The sequence below is a fragment of the Pundamilia nyererei genome, unplaced genomic scaffold (genome assembly GCF_000239375.1).
Source record: "Pundamilia nyererei isolate P.nyererei 1_Seehausen unplaced genomic scaffold, PunNye1.0 scaffold00045, whole genome shotgun sequence".
Classification (NCBI taxonomy): Eukaryota; Metazoa; Chordata; class Actinopteri; order Cichliformes; family Cichlidae; genus Pundamilia; species Pundamilia nyererei.
The window spans coordinates 2,874,595-2,896,627 of NW_005187446.1; the positions used below are offsets into that span (position 1 = coordinate 2,874,595).

The 22,033-nt window shown below is 39.4% G+C and overlaps 1 protein-coding gene across 3 annotated transcripts; it reads left to right on the top strand.

Moving 5' to 3' along the window:
• The first annotated feature begins 209 nt into the window (after nt 1-209).
• ca14 (carbonic anhydrase XIV) lies at nt 210-12,455 on the top strand. Of its 3 annotated transcripts, XM_005732070.1 has the most exons (13): nt 210-400; nt 635-658; nt 3,951-4,130; nt 4,354-4,499; nt 5,913-6,008; nt 6,141-6,207; nt 6,554-6,711; nt 7,654-7,780; nt 8,611-8,634; nt 8,777-8,861; nt 9,038-9,079; nt 10,053-10,106; nt 11,641-12,455. In XM_005732070.1, the coding sequence occupies exons 1-13, from the start codon at nt 331-333 to the stop codon at nt 11,750-11,752; spliced, it is 1,185 nt and encodes a 394-aa protein (XP_005732127.1). In that variant the 5' UTR covers nt 210-330; the 3' UTR covers nt 11,753-12,455. The 3 variants fall into 3 exon arrangements, with proteins under 3 accessions (XP_005732127.1, XP_013765972.1, XP_013765973.1); XM_013910518.1 differs by lacking the exon at nt 9,038-9,079; XM_013910519.1 differs by lacking the exons at nt 9,038-9,079; nt 10,053-10,106.
• Nucleotides 12,456-22,033: the final 9,578 nt, after the last annotated feature.

The following is a 22,033-nucleotide window of genomic DNA, read 5'->3' on the forward strand; positions in this document are numbered from 1 at the left end:
CCTCCATCCTGTCTTTTTGTCTTTTTCCGCCTCCAACTCTGAATGAATTCTCACTAACTGATCCCTAAACCGGGCCTTGTCTCGCCCCCGATTTTCTCGTTTTGTCTTCTTTCATACTTTCTGTTAATCTCTCTCTTGCTGAGACCAGTGCACTGTGTGCCTGAGTGGATTCAGCATGTGACATCAACACTCTGGCTGTTAAACAGAGCTGTGGCAGGTGGGATTGCTGGAGCCCGTCACTTTCTCTCCTCTCTTTCTCACTCTCTCTCTTGCTCGTTCCTCATCTCTCAGTCTGCTCTTATTCACTGTGTATGGGCAAAGCGGGATAACATGGACACTTTGGGTCTTTTTATGCTGCTAATACTTCTGTTTTTCCAGTGGATGCCTGCCCTTGCTGCTGGTAAGGTGAAAATTAACATAATAACGGGTATCATGTGAGATTTTTGGCTTTGATTCTGGTATTTGATGGTTTGGGTTTTCCAGTTTGAGCCTTAGTAGAAGAAAAGTAGTAATTTCCTGATCTATCTTTTATCCTCTGCCTTTTCTTTTTTCAAAGTGAATTTTTAAATTTGGTTTAACCAAAACAGAAATTTCAGGAATTTTTTCTCTTTTGTTTGTTTTTGTTTTTTTTCAGAGGAAATCACCTGGACTTACTCTGGTAAGTTCAAGTTCCCAATGTAGCTCATTAAAAAACAGATTATTTTATTGAGTGATAGTTAGCACAACATTGTCTAGATTTATGGTTAGAGTATGTTAGATATCTGGGGCAATTGTTTGTTTGTTTTTTGTTGTTTTTTTAGCACTTTAAAAATAAGGAGCAAAGTCCTGAAGTCAATTTCGTAATGACCTGAAAACAAATAGAGACATTTCGTACAGTTTAATGTGTAATCCACTACGCAATCTAATCTGATGACATCAAAGACTTGCACAAGTTTTGCATGAAACAACTAAGCAGGGTTTTCACCTGCTTGGCTGCACATGTTAAATCTGGATCTCTAAAATGTTAAAATTCTGGTAAAAGCTTCTGTAACTGGGGTAGGATTTAGGTCTTCCCCTCCCATATCTTCCACCCTTTCTCCCTCTGTTTTTCCCCTTCTCTGTATTAGTTACAGTTCAGCAAACTGGCATGAGGGCAGCAGCCACACAGAGATGATGAAGGGGTGGGTGGAGGCTGGTTGAAAGGAAGAAAGCTAGAAAAAGCCTGAGAGAGAGGCTGACTGGGAGAGAGGCAGGTGCACGAAGATGAGTGTGTTGGACAGAGCAAGGGAGATGGGACGGAATGAAGCTAAAGCAAAGCAAATCGCACAGTGTATTGTTGCAGCGCACAATATCCTATGTGTTTATTGTGTTGTTGAGGCACACTGGCTGCCTATGCTGCAGACAAAGACATTGTGGGAATGAATGGGGTGCACAGATTAGCACCCTTTGCATGTATTCAGGAGAGCAGCACTGATATACAGTACATGCAGAATACACAGCAAACTTTAGAGTCTGTACCAGGAGGCAGATAGTGTATATACATGTGTGTCTAGGTCTTATTATACTGGATATAGAGGCAGACGACTGTAAGATTGTGTTGCAGTACATACGGTGTGTTTACTAATGCAGAAAATCAGTTTTATTAAGCACAAGGTTGTGAAGTGGAGAATCACTTGATGTCAGAGATTTGTCTTCACAGGAGTTTAGAGACAATTAAGGGAAAGTCGGTGATCTCCTCATCACCCTCTCAATGTGTCTTTGTTTTTAGCTGCATTCAGGCCGGTTGTAGCATGCTTTGAGAGGTAGGGTGGGTGCATGGGGGCATAATTTTCGCCTCCAGTCACCATGGAGACCTCCATGACAACCAGTTAGGGGGCTGCAAGACTTTGAAGTTCTTTGCTGTGAAGAGTAGCTAGTGAGGGGCAGTGGGCATTTGGCAGATTAGAGAGGGCAAGGTGGGGGTTACATGGAGACATGGAGAAAGCAGTGGGAGTGGACATGTGGTATGCGTTTACATAATTAATGTCAAGTCCCCTCCTCAATTCCTCAATTTCTGTGTGTTTGAGTGTAAACAAAGCCTTCTGAATTTACTGTGTCTATGCAGAGGAAGTGTTGGTTTTGCAGAGGTATAATGTGCTTTTAAACACAGAATCAGTGAACCTACAGCTGCAAGTAACATGACAGACCTCGCATTTTTGTGTGTAAAAGGTGTCAGTGGTGTGCCTGTTTTCTAAAGCATTCCTCGCTTTGCAATTGAAATTCAGGTTCTTTGACTCACATGTCGCTCTTTCCTCTTTTCTAAGTTTCTTTTTGCACTTTTATCGTGCAATAGAATAGACCAGTCTCTTTTTAATTCAGTGAACCCAGGCCTCAACTACCCTCCTCTCCCTCAGTTTCTTTCTCAGCGTATCTCTGTCCATCTTTCCATTTAATTCTTTAAAAATAATTAATCTTAATACTCTTTAATCTTTTATACATTAACAGATATTACATATTAGATATTATGTGAGCAGGGGACCAACATTTCATAGTAATTTCCTATGGAAGCCAGCAAAAATATCTGAATCTTGTACAGGTTATTATATACTTTGTTTTTCATGCTCATCAGGTTATAATTATATAAAATACTGACACTGTCATTCAATAATCAAGTCAGTAATTATCAGTGCCACAACAATGGTTTTTCCAGAATTTACCATCATCTGCGTTAACCATCCAAAATTAAGCATCACATTTTATTTAAAAAAAAGAAGCAATTTTAATGGTTTTTTTTACATAGCTGTAGGAATTTACTCATAGTACAAATATAGTATTTATGTTTTTTAAAAAGCACTGTATTTTATGAAAAAATGGACTCTCATCAACAATCATAATGCACTTTGTTAAATTAGAAGTAATTTTATAATCTTATCTATCATTGCACATCTATTGTACATGGTTTATTTGTTTATTTATGTTTTGTGTCTCTTTGACCACAGATATCTGCATTAACTAGCTGTTTAGTAGCAAATATCATCAACACATATCATTAGTAATCAGAAAACACATATTACTGCTTTTGTGTTTTTTAATGTTGATATTTTAAATCTACTAAGTAATAAACAGAGTAGCCCCTCAGTAACCTTTGTATTAATATGTTTTGATCAATTTGAGCCTTACGAGGCACCAGCATCACTAGAATAACATTATTTATGCTACAAGAACCAACACTAACACTAAGAAACACACACAAAGCAAAGGTCTAAGAGTCCAAAAAACTAAAAACAAGTCTTTCCAACTCCTCACTCATTCCTCATTCAATATGCGATCATGCCCACACTGATTTATGAGGAGTCTGACAAGTAAGAGCCCAACATGGTTAATGTGGTCATGCAAAATAAGAAAAAAGACACTGCGCTACTATTATTTGTGTTAATTAAACAACTACGTAATGTTAAACGAGTGACAAATAAATATTACCAGACATTCAAAGTTGGGTTAGAATATATCCCCTCAGGTGACAACCAACGTTGATTAAGCAGTTTATCCACTGCTCTGGTTAATAAAAATTAATGCAGTGCTGATTTCTTTGATTCATTGCTTAGATCCATTTCCCTGCATGTTTGTATTTTTTCCAGCCTTTTTAAAAAAAAAAAAAAAAGTGTTTGACAGTAGAGTTAATTCAGTACAGTAGAAATAGAAATGTTTCTCTGAACAAACAGTTTTCAGTTATTTAGACTGTTTTAACAAAACTGGTTCAGGATTGTCCTGCACTGTCAGCAGTGGTGGCTTTTATCAAAGGCACATAAATATTTGGATGTGTGCATGTTTTTGCCACGAGCCTGTGAACCTAAAGAAAGAAAAGAAAGAAAGTGTACTTTAGAGGAATAATTGTTCTGCATAATTAGAGATACATCAATAGAAGCTTTTCACTGAGCCAGTGAGCTGTGTGATTGAATGACATCAGTGTAACGGTCTTTCCTCTGTCAAAGGCTTAGTCGGCCAGAGTGAGTGGTCAGAGTATTTCCCGGATTGTGGTGGTACCTCACAGTCTCCAGTTGATGTGATGACCACGCAGGCTAAATACGACCCCAGTTTGATCCCTGTGACTCCGCTGGGCTACAGCCAGCACGGCAACCAACCCTTCACTATGTACAATAACGGACACACAGGTAACTTTGGCAGCCAGCTCATTTCCCGTTCCAGTTTTACGGTCTGCCTGTTTATACTGGAGTCAGATGTGGTCAGCAAACTTTTATAGCTCATTAATTACTTTAGGAGATTAATAAGAGATGACTTGCAACTTTCCATTTTTATATCCACTTTTAAAATTGTAGATTCTCATTATACACTTTCCTAGAAACAAGTCACCAGTGTTGTTTATTTCTCCATCAGTGGTGATTGAACTGCCAGAATGGATGGGACTCGGGGGGCTGCCGTGGTTCTTTACAGCCATACAAATGCACCTCCACTGGGGCAATGACGGCCCAAGTCCCGGAGGCAGTGAACACACCATTAACGGACTGAGTGCAGATGCAGAGGTACATTTAAACACATCTGACTGTTAACTACCAGTAACCACACACATACAGTTAAAGTAAATATGAAACTCACCCACAATACATGATGCGTCACTTAACATAGCATGGACTAAACAGATTTGTAATATAAAAATAATAATAATAAATAAATGAATAAATAAACAACAAGGACCAGTATAAAGATGTTTATTCATTCATTTATAAATATAAAGACAAATATTTTTATAAATATAAAAGTTATTTTCAGCTGATTTAACATGTATGTAAGACACACTTGTGTAAAAAGGTTTTCTTGGAATCTGCCATTACATGTGTGACATGCACAATTAAGCAATGTGCATGTCACACCAAATTCTGTGGCAGCATGACGGCAGGCAGATTTCTTGGTTACAAATATGTGACTACACACAATATGTATCAACAATTACAGCAGTAAATGTGTGAATTTGCAGATGGAAATAGTCACAAAGAAATTCATCGCTTCCTCTCGCGTGCATAAAACTATGTAAAACGGCTGTGCTACAACTATTACTTTTTAATTAAGTAATAGTCAAAAAAACAGACAAAGATTGATAGAAAAACACTTTGAGAATTAGCAGTCAATTCAGTTATTTTTCTATCAAAAGTGAAAAAAACCCAACTCTCTTTTTAAAAATGTATCTACTTATCTTTGGCACATGCAGTAAATGCAGTAAGCATTTAACTAAAAATTGACACAATTAAATGAGAGACTTTTTATATTCTCTGATAAACTATTTTTGATTGTGTTTTTCATTTTTTAGTGATGATTGAGATTATATAAATATTTGGTTAAATATAACATATTAATAACAAATATATAATATACCCTCCTATAAAGATAAATGTTATTTTAACAAATACAATTATTTATTTTTGGAATTGCATCGGTATATTTAAAGATCTTCTTATATTCTATATTTAAATCTTTGTGTCACTTTTTTTGTTGATTTAATTTTGGTTCACTGTGATAATGAAACAGCCCACTGACGAGAAGCTAAGGGGGGAAATAACATCCAAGAAACATTTGTGTTGATTTAATGTTAATAAAAAAAAAAAAATACAGAATTTAAAAGAGGGAAAGACACGAGTAGGTGACCGAATAAAATTTGGAAAGAGTGAACAAGGTAGAAGAAAGAAGGTAAAAGAGTGGAGTAAGGATGAAGGTGAGCTGAATATAGATACACCTTTAAGAAAAGGACAATTATCATTTTTTAAAAATGAACTTGGCATTTGGGCTTTTACAGCATAATGAGACATTTCAGTGCTTTTCAGGACTGAGTTTGCATCCAGCTTTTTCTGTCTGTCAGTTTTAAACCCAAGCCTCTCTTCGCCGCCTTCTTCCTTGTCAGAGTGAATTTATAAAAATACTGCGTGTCCTCCTACTCCCTCCAGCTCCATGTGGTGCACTACAACTCTGAGCTCTACCCAAACATGTCTGCAGCGATGACCCAGAAAGACGGTTTGGCTGTTTTAGGAATTCTCATTGTGGTAATGAAAGAATTTTGTCACACAGCAGCTATCCATATAATCATAAAAAAGTAAAAGGTGTAAATCTTACACCTTCATTAGCTGGAATATTTTTGAGCATTTTAGTGATCATTTAAGCCCGACTTTTCCCAGACAGGTGAGGAGACAAACCCGGCGTTTAACAACATCCTCAACTATCTGAGTCGCATCAGGCACGCAGGTAAATCTTCGTCCACTTCCACTTTATTCCTAAAGCACTTTAAAACAAGAAAACAGCTAACCAAAGGGCTTTACAAAAAATACGAGAACAAAAATAAAACAATAAATCAGCTATAAGTGAATACATAGGAGCTGAAGAACATTAGAAATAGTACAGGTGCATACAAAGGGTAAAAGTTTAAGAGAGAAACTCACACTGGGTCAAAGCCAAGGAGAAAAGGTGTGTTTTTAAAAACAGCGAGAGATGGAGCCTGCCTGGCCTCCAGCTATAGCTCATTCCACATTTTAGGAGCAAAAGCTGCAAAGGGTATTTACACATTTCTTCTTCTCCTTTCATCCATAATCAGACCAGAAAGCGTTCATCCCAGCCTTTGACGTGCAGTCTTTGCTTCCTGAGGATCTTGGGCGATACTATCGATACAACGGCTCCCTGACAACACCGCCGTGCCACCAGAGTGTTATCTGGACCCTTTTCCATAAAAGGGTTCAAATCTCAGTAGCCCAGGTCTGCACATCTAAAATCTCTAATCTCTAAACAGTGCAAAAAGAGAACAAACATGCCTCATTTTTTGCTCAGCTAGTTATGTTTTTCCTCACTAATATGAAACAGGTCGATTGAGCATATTGAGTACAACATTAATCCTATTTTTACTTTAAAATCAAAGTGAAATGTATTATTTTTTCATGGGGCGACCGTGGCTCAGGGGGTTGGGAAGCGTATCTGTAACCGGAAGGTCGCCGGTTCGATCCCCGGGCTCTCTGTCCTGGTCATTGTGTCCTTGGGCAAGACACTTTACCCTACCGCCTACTGGTGTTGGCCGATGGCACGATATGGCAGCCTCACCTTCTGTCAGTCTGCCCCAGAGCAGCTGTGGCTACAACTGTAGCTTGCCTCCACCAGTGTGTGAATGAATAGTGGCATTGGAAAGCGCTTTGGGTGCCTTGAAACGCGCTATATAAAATCCAATCCATTATTATTTTTATCATGATAAATATATGTAAAAACATATCTCACAGAACTTATTATCCCTTTAAGATAACAAAACATTATCTTACCAACAACATATTTACCTGTTTAGACATGTTATGGCTTCCTGTGGATGTGATGAGTGCATCCTGCAGCTGTGCAATGCTCATTGGTTGTATCTGCCTCTGATGAGAACATCAACCCAGCATGTCCCAGGCAGACATATCAGCACTAAATACTGGCCGAGGAGCTGCCTGCATATGGTCCAGAAAATCCTGTCCTACTCCAGCAGTGTTATATTTTCTTTATTTGTAACAGAAAGTGTAAACTTGGAATGTTTTTGTGACTTTGACTTAACTTTCAGCACTACACTATAACTGACAGCTTTTATTCTACCAGAAGGATATAAACTTGCTTTCCGCGTGCAGTCTAGAACTCAGTGTAACTGCTCTTCTTCTCCTTTTTATCTCTCCACTCCAGCTGCTGAAGTTGGAGAAAATCCTTTACTCCAGTAAAGCTGAAGAACCAGACAGGATGCTGCTGCAGGACAACTACCGTGCAACACAGCCACTCAACCACAGAGTCATCTTCACCTCCTTTTCTGCAGGTCAGACAGAGTAACTACAACCAGATAATTAAAAGAGACATGAAATTCTCTCTTTCATGTTGCTGTGGTGCACAGGAAGTCACATATTTGCATATAAGCACTTAGAAAAATGGTACTTGGTTAGAATATTAGCAGAATATTCTTTTTAGCCTTTCAGACTGAAGAAATGCGGATTTGGGACAGGTCGCAGCCAGTCTGCTTTGAAGTGTTACCCCACTTTAGCCCTTCTACACTGAGTGATTGTAATGCCAATCTACTGCTCGTGATACAAAGAACAATGAGTACAATAAAGTCAGTGGGTGACCATGTAGAGCAAAGCAAGCAATTAGTACAATGGATTTAAAGTGTGAAAAGTGAGGAGAAATGTGGGAATACTAATGATTGCCGGTGACTTTGTTTGAGAGACAATAACCTTGTGATGGCATGATTAAAGAGAAAAAGAGAGAGAATAAGGGGAAGTGATGGAAAAGGAAAAAGTGTTTCTTTGCAAGCTTATTGGAGAAAAGGATTTTTTAGAAACTGAACACTGTCTCCATTGTAATCGCAAGAGAAGAGGGAAGAGGAAAAAGAGACAGAGAGAGAAGTGAAAGAGAGAGACAGAGTGGCAGACAAAAACAAAGGAGAAAGAATTTGTGTAAAATGCTCATTGTAATGAGTGGCTGAACTGGAAAGCCTGTGATATCAGCACTCTTGAAAAGGCAGCAAGACTGAGTGGACATAACATTTCACAACACTACGAGTTGAACAGCAGATACTGTCAAGATAAACCGATTGGTTGCTCCGTGTGAGACGAAAAATAACAAAATGATTATTTATTCTGTATTTTGTAGAATCGGGGAAGGAGCTCTCGTCTGGTAAGACTAGCAGTTATTTCCATGCATATCTTTGCGGTCACTTTTTGTAGAATCGCTTTTTTAATTCGCTGAATTGCTTTATTTCTGTATTTCTGTTCACTTTTTATTGCTTTCCTGTTTGTCTCTGTGGTCATCCCTGCAGGAGAAGTAACAGCCATAGTGATAGGAGTGATGTGTGGCTGTGTAGGCCTGGCGGTTATCGTTCGCTTCATTGTGAAGACAATACGGTAAAAGGTTTTTACTGCATTGCTTCGTCATTTCCATAATCTCGTTGCTGTTTTTTCTTTCCACTCTTTCAAAAGCACATTGTGGTCTTTCTGTTTTTCTTTTTGGTTTCACTTTACTGTTTACCTGTAGAAACTTTGGGGGGGATCGCCTCACTCCAACTCCTTTCTCTTGGCAGATTTTTTAAACTCCTCCAATTTGAAGCAGTCGTGGTAAACAGGTGCTTTACCTGACCTGAATACTGACAGAGCTTTTGGCTAGCACTGACTGTGTCGGGCGTCCTCAGCGCAGATCTTGGATCGGCTTATAGACATATTCATTCTGTTTTCGATCCCTGTGAATGAAAACAATGGTGATCTCATAGTAGTCTACATATAAATCATTAATTACAGTATGCTGACAAGCAGACATAAATTAGAGTCCAACGAATACACTGGCATGGACAAAACTGTGGATATATTTTGATTTAGTTACAATATCAGATGGTTTTAACTTAAATATGATCATTTTTACCATTACCAGTGTTGGTTGGGCTGTAATAGAAATGTAAAGAAAGAAATGAAAAGATAAAATTAGCACTAAGATCAGTGCTGGGAATAATCCGATCCTTTGACCTCTGCTGCAATAACACGCCTATTTCATAATTCGCTGCCTTCTCTCATGATTACCACTGATTAATGAAAGTATGAGCTCTTCCCATGCCCGAGCGATTTAACTCTTTTCCCCTTGGATGCCTACTATGTGTAAACACTGTCTCTCTTTTTTGTGCTGAACAGTTTCTGTCATATTTGAGGGCTTTCTTCCAGAATGACTGGGTGTTTGTGTCGGTGGTGGTGGTGGTGAGGGGGGGGGGTGTATATAAATAATATGCACTCAGGTGTCAAACATCATCAACGATGGTACAGCGGAAGTCGTCAAATGTTGTCTTCATGGGGGAAAGAGCTAACATCTTCACTGCTTTCTTCAGCACTTCTCAAAATGGATTATTAGATCCCTCGAGGAGTTTGGGAAACCATCAGCTTTCATTTTGTTAATCTGCTTTAAACTTTACATTAAAATCTCATCTCCGCTCCCTCAGACTAACGAGAGCACAGTGGGAAGAAAACACTTGCATACAGCCTCTTTGAAATGTTAACTCTCTGTTTTGTTCTTCTGTTCCTGTCATGTGATTCCATCTTTTGATCTTGTGACAGCTCTACCTCTAGCTGGGATGTCCTGCACAATAACCGGCCTGCTCCCATGCCAAGGTCACTGTTCAAAATTATGACCCCTGACCTCAAAACTTTAATTTCAACCTCTCAGACGTAGTTTATTCTTTTTTTAACCACCTATTCACAATAACTTATCCTCATGAGTTAGACATTCTTAGAGTACCTACTAAAGACTGTGAGACATTTTAACTTCCAAGAAAGCCTCCAGAGTACAGTTAGAATTTCTTAAACATCTGTCATTAGTAAGAAGAGTAGTCCTTAATCCTAAGGTTTTAGGTGTTAGAGTTCTGTCCTCTGTCTTCTAATGTACTCAGTGCTCACTGGATACATACGTGACTGTGTTGGACTGTCTCTTAAACTGTAAATTTACATGGGAAGGAATAATAATATCTGCCTCTACTGGCTAAAGTTTAGTTGATTTAAAGTGGCAACAGGAAACTTTTCATCATTCGCTGCTCTTGCGAATAGCTGATAGCTTTCCATTTTTAAATACTCTTGTGTTTTAAACCAGTGTAACAACGTGAGAACACAAGGATCCACTAGAGTCTGAATGGCACATGAAGGCTTTCTGGGGACACAACCTCTGATTTCTTCTAAATGCACTGACATTTCTGCACAGAAGCTATAAGGGGGTCGACTGTGCATGTTTTTCTAGGCTGGACCAGATTTTTCTCTGCATTACGGTAGGCTCCTTACCTTACGATATAAATCGCCATGAGGCAACTACTGCTGTGATCTGATACTTTATAAATAAACCTGAACTGAACTGAAATGCATTTTACTGAAAGGTGTTAATAGTATTTTGTCAGCCCCAGCAACCTGCTTCAGTAACCTGACACAGCTTCACATGTTTAATGTTTCCCAAACAGAGTAAAGCTGGAAGGAAATGAAAAAAAAAAGACAATACATTTTTATACCATAACTTTTCAACTCTATGAATGCGTTTTATAGTATTACATGGCAGTTGATATGACACGACCAACCTGAAAGACAGGATATATATCCACAGATTCTTAAAGCTTCTGTTACGACATCTGAATGAACTGCCAGGACATTTATATGAATGGGGGCTTGTTTACTCCACCTCTTTCCCTATGACAGCTGCAATAGGCTCCAGCTCCTTCCTGTGACCCTGAACTCAAGTGGAAAAAATGGATAAGGATAGAAGGATATTTATATACATTTAAAGCAAAATGTCATTAGTATATCCAAAATATGTGATGAAAAAAATGTACTCTTGCTGTACTGCAACGTGACAGTGACACAGTAAATCCAGTGGGCATCCTTCGTTACATGTCCCCCTCTGCTAGTTTATTTTCTCTTGACTCTACTAATTTATCCCCTGCCCTCATAGGTTCCTAAAACACCCGTGTTTGATCATTTTTAGTTTTCTTTTTTTGTTTTTTACTCATATAATGGAGCCTTACCGGGGCTGAGCTGTATTTTTGGACATGGAGCGACCTCTTCTGGATAAACTACACTGACATTTAAAAAAAAAAAAAACAATCTGAGAAGTTTTGAAGTATGTGCGATTAATCGGTGGGGATAACTCTTCGCTTTGACGTTTCAGGACAAAGGATTCAGAGAAGGAAAAAGAGGAAAAACAAGACATGGCTATGAACTCGACTTCAGAAGCAGAAAAGAAAGAAGAGTCCTTGCTGTCACCTCAAAGTGTGCCCTAGCTCACAGCAACATCAAACACTGTCCCTCTCATCAGTGAGTTTATTGCTGATCCACATCTCCTCAGGGGAGAGGAAGCAACATGTTTTTACTTTATCATTTACAAAACGCTAAAAGAAGAAGAAGGAGCAGCTTATAAAAAAAGCGAAGGGACTTGGACACAGGAGAAGCCACCTGCTGCCTGGACCATTTCTGTCTGGCGTATGACATTTCCTCAGTTTGCACAGGGAGCAGTTGGTGTAAATATGCAGTTTTGCTGGGGTTTTTTTTCAGGTATGGCTCATGCATGGCTGGAATATATGACCGACTCATGTAAATACTTTGGGGGATAAACATTCTGTTGTTTTTATCACAGTGGGGCGGTATTTTATCTGTTCACTTTGTTCTTTGAACTGTAAGCACACGTCACTTGGCACATTAATAATCCTAATTAAAATTATTTTATTTTTCACTAAAACCTAAGAATTGAAGGAAATTTGATAACAACGCACACGAGAGTTGAAGCAGGTTTTATTTGTATAAAATACACGATATCGGAACATTTCTGGCTCTGAACTGAAATCAGCAGATTTTGTTGTAAATCAGTTTTATTTATGTGCATTTAGTTATTCCATCGAGGGTTTGGGTGCTATACGTCCTCTTTATGTGTTTGTTTTCAGCTAACTTGTCAACATGGACACCACATTAAAACACCTGAATGTCAAACTTGCCGATTCTTGATTACATATGACCGCGTGTTAATATCTGGCTCACATGATTGCATGTGATCAAGTAAGAAGTGTTGAGAGCTGTGGAAGTTTGAGGATGCTGCTTGACATAAAGTTTTCCCTATTCATTCACCTTAACCCTAACCATAAAAAGTGAATTCCTAACCCAAAATATCATGGCCGTTGTGTGTTTTATCTGAAATCATGAGATGGAGCAGTGGGCCAGGACAAAACTGTTCATGATGCAGCAGAGCCACGTGTCATATTCATGTCATACAACCTGACAGCTGCGAGGCAAGGCTGTCTAATTTTGTTTCCTCTGCCTTTCCTACCTGAGGTGGAGGGTGCTTTCACATCTGCAGAGAAAAAATAAAAAGACTGAAGAGGCACTTTTGATATTTGATACCGAAATGTAACAAACTTCTTTAGGCATTTTTCTTAAATGAAGTAACATATCAGCAAAAAGAGTAACGTGTGTGTTCATGATGCAAAATACTACACCAGTAAAACACTTAAAGCTGGAGGTGTCTCTGGATTGTAGTGGTTAACATAGTTGCTTAGTAAGCAGAAGGACACTGGGTTGATTCCTGCTGGAGACACAAACCTGCTTCCTGGGCCTTGTGTGTTAAACTCAAACGTGCTGACGAGATCATGATGAGGGTGCAATCCAACGGAGCTTTATTATGAAAGCATACCGTACACGTGACCAGCTGCACATGACATAGATCATTCCTGAAGACTGCAGTGACAACATATGACACCTATGATTTGTTTAAGAGTCATGACTGATACCAGTACTGATACTGGTAGTACCAGTAAATTAGAGGAGATTATGGTCCCCATGTTCTCACTATGGCCTGCTCTCTTTGTGGAACCACAGCAAAATCAGCTGAAAAGACCTTCTTAGCTTTATGTGTATTAATCAGATTTGAATGAACATAAACGTGTGTTTAATGTCACAGTTGTTTTGTGCTCTGGAGGCCTGAAGATTAGATCACAACTCAGATGAAAGCGAGAAAAGACAATGAGGAAGTTTGGTTACACTTCACTTACGAAAGCGAAGCCATTCAAACATCTTCTGATCTCATTAAAACTGCTGTTCACAAACGTTGTCCATCTAATCTGAGCTGGAGCTGTTTTGCAAAGAAGAATGGGCAAAGATTTCAGTCTCTAGATGTGCAAAGCTGGTAGAGACATACCCCAAAAGACTGGCAGCTGTAGTTGAAGCAAAGGTGGTTCTACAAAGTATTGATTCAGGAGGCTGAATAATTACACACACCCCACTTTCCAGTTATTTATTTGTAAAAAATGTTTGGAATCATGTATGATTTTCGTTCCACTTCTCACGTGTACACCACTTTGTATTGGTCTTTCACGTGGAATTCCAATCAAATTAATTCATGTTTGTGGCTGTAATGTGACAAAATGAGGAAACGTTCAAGGGGGCCGAATACTTTTTGCAAGCCACAGTAAATGAGATATGATTTCTTCATTTGTAACATATTCTGACTTTTGATGACATCTCAAGCAATTTTAAGTATTCCTGTGTTTCAATCTTAACTATAATTTACGCTGACTATGATGTCAGCTGATTTATAATTGAAAGGTCACGTCTGCAGGAACATAGGCTAGGCTATCAAAACAGAGACAGTGATGTATCGGTTGAAACATGATAATAATCTGCATAATTAAATTAACGTGTTACAAAAAGCAGCCCTTCAATGCAGCAGACTCAGACAGCGAGTAGCCAAAATAGCTCACTGGACCTTTAGTATTTATAGCAATCACTGGATCACCTTCCTCTCCACAATCACTGCTCTGAAGCATAGCCATGTGGTCGGCCTTATGTAATGCACAAGTTCTGGCCACTCCTACTCCTACGGCACAAGAAGAGAACTGAAAGACAGCGCAGTCGTCTCACATCTGGAGCTCTTTCACTTCTATATCTCACAGAAGAACCAGCAGCTGGCAAAAGGTAGGAAGTTGTCTCAAATAAGCAGCGGTTTTCTACTTCTGCTCCCGTTTTCATGTTTTAAAAACTGCACAGACAGTCAGCTGTGGCTCTGTCGCTAATTCAGCTGCTTTTTATGTACTGTTCAGCGAAAAGCTGTAAAGTGTTTGTTCACGACTTCTTTATAGCTCCGTTATAACTCTTCTCGCTCTCTGCAGGACCGCTGGGTAATGGCTGCTCCCAGGACTTACCTCTCGCTTGCCGTCTGTCTTTTTCTGGGACATCAAACTGTTGCCATAAGCGATGCTCCCTGCCAGCTCTCCACTTGGAAAAAAGGCTTCAAAACCTTCATGGATCGCCACGTTCGCAATGGAACTCCTACGACCCTTGATCAAAATGAGTGGTTTAGTTACATTAAGAATATCGGGGACTGTAGCAGACCCACACAGTCCTTCCTTGATCCAAAGGAACTGAAGAGGGTGAAGGCCGTCTGCTCAAAGAATGGAGGAAAGACGTACAAGGATAACCTGTGCATCAGCCAGCAGCCTTTCACCTTTGTCACAGTGAGAAGTGTTAAGGACACCTGTGGTATCAAAAGTGTCCAAAAGGACACCAAACACCTGATCCTGGCCTGTGAAGTGTTGGACAACGAGTGTGTGCCGGTCCATTTTGAGGGAAACCCCACGAACCTGAAGCCTGATAACAATGCCAAAGCCTGCCAAGACCCCAGGATAAGCCATGCTCCCAGCTTAAAAACGACATGGCTCTGGTTGTTGTTTACTTTGTTATTCCTTATAAGCTTTTTTTAAATTGATTAATTAAATGTTATGGATTTGTTTTTTGTTTTTTTATCTGAAGGCATTTCAATTCAGTTCACATTTCAGTCATGAAATTTGATTTGGAGTTTCTGACTTCAAAGCAATATTAAAACAAACCAAAAAAGTCAAGTATTCAGTTATTTAAAGATGGATTTTTGTAACAAATGTTGCTACTTTTTTATGCATGTACTGCTCAGGTGAGTCTGTCTATGAGTTTGATTTGAATAATTTGATTGTGGACATGGCAGACATGGTGTGCAGGGTTTGAATAACAACAGTGGTCTCTTGAGACTGACTCAAAAATAAAATTATTGGTGCTAAATTATGAGCCCATGAAGAGTAAATTTAATAAAAATTCTCAAAAAGCAACTGCAGGAATTTTTCTTTCATCTTTCTCTGACACAAACTCAACGAATCGCCCCAATCCATCCACATCTTTTATTTTAATCCACCAGTAGTTAGTGATTCATGTTTACAAATGAGGTAGATGACAACCATGTGAAGATTGTGTCTCTAGATTTGTCTTGTTTTAACTGATTTGCCTGCTAATTAGTCCACAAAAGCTACAGTGAAAGTGCAGCAATTAGACAGCAAACCCATTCAAGCTGCACAGAAGACTGATAATAACTATTGTTTGGGTGAGCTTTGTTTGGAGCAGCTGATATATTTATTATACATTCATAACAAGAAGTCTCGTCACACCTAATAGATCCAGTAGTTCAGTTTCAAAATTCAAGAAATTAATATTTGCTTTGTTCTTAATTCCAGCAAATTAACCAAATGGGTTTGTCGTCTGTCAGTGATGAAAGTATCGGTACCTCACTGTGTGTACACTTATTGCATGCGATGCAAAAACCACAGGAAATATCAGACCATGAAGACGCATGCACTTAAAACTCAAATTGCTCATCACTATGCTGAATAGCTTAACATGCACATGATGGCAGTTTAACTAAATGAAATAAGAGTTTTCAGGTGTGGTTAAATACAGATGTAGTCTGAGATTAAGAAAAAAAATCAGCATATGAGCTGCTTTCAATCACAATCTTAACACATCTTTGCCACAGTGCCTCTCTGGTCTCTGCTGATTCAGATTAGCACCCTCTGCTGGCTTCTTCTTACGTTCGACCTCCTGAGATGAGAAGTGGATCCATAGGTTTGCCAAGCTGACTTCTTTCTACCTCTTCAAGGTTTTTTTATACTTTTGAGGATGTAGTCAGTGAAGTGACGTATCTTAGACGCAGCTTGTTAATGAAAAGGGAGAAAGGTGTCACAGAAATTTAAAATAAATTGATTTTACACACAAATGGGTTGAGGGGTTCTCAAAAAGAGAACAAGAAGAACCACAAGCACAGAATCATTTATAGGCACATTATTTACAAGTTCACAGGTTGCAATAGAGATTGTTACAGTTCACAGGCACTGCTATTTTTTGCGAGTGTGTTTGTGCATTTGGTTATGATCTCTGCAATTTGAGTTCATGGTGTTGCCCTATGATGATAAAGGAGGGTTGTGGCTATTTATGTGGCCTTCTCTTTAGCGCTGCCCTTCCTTGGTGTCTCTCATCTCATTACGTCTGTGCACTAGACCTCTGTTTTTTGCCGGTTGCGTGTTTTCTTTTTTTTGTTACTAAGTGATGTTCATCAGGCAGGCAGTAGCTGTCATTTATGTGTTAGGGCCTTACAAGCCAGCTGTAACAAGTCGATTACATGTTGCATTAAAAGATTACAGGGAATCAAAATGAGACACTATGGAGCCTCCCATTCAGCCAGGTCAGCTTGGCACAGAGATGAGAAGAATGTTAAAAGTTTCCATTACAAAGAGGCACTGCTGCATTTTTACTGCACTTATACTGACATGGGTGTTTGCAAGGGAAAGGTTTAAAGATGGGAAAAGAATAAAGATACTACAGTCCTTGAGTCAGTGATACAAAAGTAGACCGTTTCCTTTTCTTCATTTTTATTTGACTTGTTATCCACCCTCATATGAGACCTTGTGTATTTAATTTAAGATGCACCTTTTCAGCTCTGTCATTAAACATATTTACAACAGGGTGGGTGTTCCAAAATGATACAATATACAGCAACACCAATATTAAATATTGCAAGCATGTATCTCCACTCTGAACTAAACTATGCAGAATAAATATGAAATAGAAACTTACTGAAATAAGATACTTTGTGATATACGAGTCATTGTTGCTGTTGGGGGGTCACCATTTTCCTGAGTTTGCATTAGAATTTCCCTAATTTGCCCATTCAGCAACAAATGCTCTGCCCACGTGTGCACCATATTTACAGTTTTCTACTAAGCCAGTTCACTGACAGTGTTAACTCAGGCTGATGAAGGTTGAGTGGGCTGAAAGCCTGCCTCAAGTCAACCACAGGCCCCGCTGCATGAGCCAACTGTCAGGTATATTGTGGCACATGGCCCACATAAAACCTGTCACAACCAAAGCCTGGCTCAGCTCAATATTTTTGTGCCAGAATTGGCAAACAACACTTTTCCCATAATAGAGCCAGAAATGCCAAGTAGCTCGGATTCAGCTCAAATCTGTCTACCGGCTTTGTGGTGATTGGAGCTGACCTTTTATTATTCTCATTTTGCACTTTGTGGTGTTAAATGAACATTAACAGCATAAGAGCTAACTCGCAGCTTTGACATAGCCTTCTTAAGAAGCTCTGCAACAAATTAAGGCCTGGGTGAACTGCTGCCACTCTGTATCACATTAAAACTGGTTCTCAGAGAGACAAAAACACAAACAAAATTATCAGGATGACTTGTGGGGGTTGGGACTCCACCTGTCCCTGCAGGCGCATGAGCAGGCCTGCAGTCACGCAAAGCCGAGGGCACTAAACTCCTGTAAAGACTAATAACAATAGTTTGATTAGTTACAGTAGGCTCACATGCCCAGACATCTTCTACGTGTGGAGCCAAAAGGTTATAAAGAGTTTGAAGACTTAGACACAGCACCGTCAGTTTGCCACCACCAGATGGCAGGAGAGTTGCTCATTAGGCTACTCACCAAAATCCCAGGATCCAAGCAAAGCCTGAGCATAACAGTACAAACAGCCTTCAGGCTTAAATTCATTTAAAAATATAAAAGGTTCCTTCATCTTTTATTCTAAAAGAGAAAGACTTTTAGTTGTTTAGAGTCTTTTTAGGCACCTACAGCTACATCCTGTGAGATTTCATTGGTCATGTATTTTATTGCAAGTCACATCGTATGAGCCTAATAAACTTGGTTAGAATATAAAGTTTGATGGTAAACTGCAGAATGACAATACTTAAAAAGTCATCTGCAACTCTGCTAGGTTTTTCCCATGCTATGTCTACTTTGTCATGGTCATTATAACGGCCGGCACATGATACATCATACAAACAAATCTTCCAACACACATGCATTTTACTCTTTGCTAGAATGTCGTTTTGGCTCATTTTCGCTTGCTGTTGGTGAGACTAGATTGTTGCAGCGGTCTCTGTGAGATGATCGTCCTAAACTTCCAACATTTGTTTGCAAATTAGTCTTGAAGAGCTTTTAAAGTGCAACAACCTTTTTGGATCAAAGAATCCCACAAATATAAGTAAGATAACAGGTAATATGATACGTTGGGACAGTACAGATCAGATTGTGAATAAACAACTTTGGGATTTTTTTTTGTCTTCATTTATTTTTTTATTGTTCAGTTGAATGTCCCCTCTTGTTTTGGGCTCTGTGCAAAAAATAAAAAAATAAAAAAAAATAAAAAATTGAACTCTGACCTGGAGACCACCTGACCCCTTTTAAAAGAATGACATAGAATAAAACTTTACTTATATAGCACCTTTCAGGATAAAAATTTCAATGTGAATCACAACAAGATACTAAAAACATACAGACAAAACGTTTCTGAAAAACAAGGTGACAAAGACGAGCGTTTAGCTGCTTTTTAAACCACTGAGTCCACAGATCTCAGGCTCAGTGGGGAAGAGCTCCAGAATCTGGGGACCACTGCAAACGCTCCTAGTTATGCTGCACAGCAAGCAGGGCCTGAACAAATGACCCCAGGGCCCTGCTGGGTCCCTGTCCTATACAATAAAGGCTAAAATAAAGTCCCAAACTATTTTTAAAAACGGTTCCTGATAGAAGATTTAGGAAAAGTCGCGAGGAAACCTGGTGTTTCCATATGTTGGAGGACACAAACAAGGACTTCTGTTTGTAACCTCTCATTATTAAGTTTGAGAACACTGTCAGCCACCCATCTTTTAATAGAGTCTATTATAAACTATGCAGAATTTGTCATTTTAAAACATCTTTGGGCTTAAAAGAGGTATATAACTGAACATAATCTGTGTAGCAGTGATAATAAAAGCCCTTTAAAAAGCTTAAAATGAGCTAAAGAGGGAGTGGATATACAAGAAACTGTAAAGTGCCAGAAACAGAACCTTGTGCCACACAGCAGGCAAGAGACGCAGACGAGGAGGTTAATTTATAAGCCACAGAACCACTCCAACACAGAACCCAGTACACTCACCCAGTATGTCAAGCTATCAAGCTAAAATGACAGTCACGTATAGTATCAAATGTGGAGGTCAGGTACTACGCCAGAAAAAACTTTGTGCTGCTGAGCCATTTACAGTAAAACATGATGAAAAACACTGAACTTTTAGCACCTCTAAAGTGTCAGCATTAGACTCAAATAGCGAAATAAGCAGGGTGGAGGTGTTGTTATCAAGAGAAAATATTTCTTGCATACTTTAAAAAGTTATGGAGTGCTTATTGAGCTTATTTTGTATACATCTGCTTGTACAAAGCCACACTACACTGATATGAATGAATAGAAGTGCGAATGAAACAATAGGCTCATTGATTTGCAGAAAAGTTAATCAAAAATAAAAGAAGTGATGACTTGCTTGGAATTTGACAAGAAATGACAATTCTTCACTTGGTTTTTCTTGTACAGCAACACCGAAAGTATCACAGATGACTCCATCTCTGTGCACTGCACCTCGTAAAATTTCATCACACCTTTCCATTTCATGTATAGCTATCTCTCGTAGCTTTCTTCCCCATCATGTTTTTGCAAAGGCAGGTGAATAAAAGCTTTTTAAACCTTATATTGAGCATTTATTTTCTCACACGTCTTTGGCAAAGTCAGAGGATCAGTGAAGAAATCACAGAGCTTAATGCCATTTTCCAGTTTTCTGCCTCAAACTCACTGATATGCAGATCTACTGCTATTCAAAGCAATCGAGAGAACAATAAAGCATAAATCTGACACTGTGTCAGTTAATTGTAGAGTCTTTGGGGACACACTGTGATCACGTACAGCAACAGTGACCAGAGGGTGACCTGCGCCAAGTATTTAACTATAGCAATTCTTCATCTATGACATCATCGCATGCACACATACTGTCCAGTCGTGCATGCATCCATATGTGCACAAATGCACGGACAAACTTAAACAGATGAGAACATTGCCTTCTGGAGACACTACTGACACACAATCGTGGCTGAGGAAAAAGCAAAAGTGGACAACAATCGTTGACTCGGGTCAAAGAGGAAAGGCAGCGGGAGAATAAAAGAATGAGTGCGGAGTGAGAGGCAGAGCGAGGGTGGAGGGGCAGAGTCGTAGGATGCAAGAAGAAGGAGGGCTGATACGATAAAAGCAGGGCTGGACTTTTATTGAACTTTTTGGGGGTTTTCAGGAAAACAAAACACATAAAATAAGGTGAAAAGCAATAAAAGTATGGGAACCAGCTCTTGTTTGTCTTCTCAGCTTCCCATTTTTCTCCAGTCCACATATGCTAGCTGTATTTCACAAAACCTTCTTCATGAACACCTCAGCCTCCCTCAGTTCCTTTCTTTGCCTCTCTGACCTCACTGTTCTCCTCTTTTCTTCTTCATCCTTCTCATCTGCTGTCTTCTGTTGGCTGCACGACAATTCAGCATCACTCAGTGCAGTTGTCACCTCAGATTAAGTGCAGGTGACAGTGTACACAGGGAAACACAGGGAAAACTTCAAGCATTGAACACACAAGGAGGACCAAATAAAGACAAGCTCGACGTAATCTATTTCTCCAGCTCCTTTTCATTCAGTGCTCACAGTCACAGCCATCTCCTCCCCTTCCTAATCAACCTCTCCCTGCTCTTGCTCTCCTGCTGTCCAGACCGGCTCATAACAAATGTGATAATTAGAAGCACAAAGACGAGGGGGGAGAGAAGAAGAGAAGAGGGGGTTTTGGGAGCGGGGCGAAAGCAGGGAGGAGCTCTGAAGGACAATACGAATAGAGTGTGAGTAATACAGGCGTCTGGCTGCAACTGCAAAGGCATCTAGAGGTTCAGTCTCATGTATGCAACACATAGGCGCGCACACACAGTGTCCATTAGTGATACTTTAAATGCAAAACTCCTTGCACGATGATGTGGTGTGTGTGTGTGTGTGTGTGTGTGTGTGTGTGTGTCAGGAACAATCTGTGTCTGATGATTTCCATTACCAAGAAAAATAATAAGGAAAGAGTAACCGTTATGTGGGGAAACACACACACACACACACACACACACACACACACACACACACACACACACACACACACACACACACACACACACACACAAACTTGTTTTCATGTTTTGACATAATGCTTTCCCTAGCTGCTGCTCCTAACCATCAAAAGTGAACGCTTAACCCTAACCCTTAAACCCTTAAACCCTTAAACTGTTGGTCCCCACAAGGATAGTAGAATTCCAATTTTTGGTCCTCACAAAGATATCTAAACATGCTACACATACAGACGTGCACTCTTAACTTTTCTAATTTCTTATCT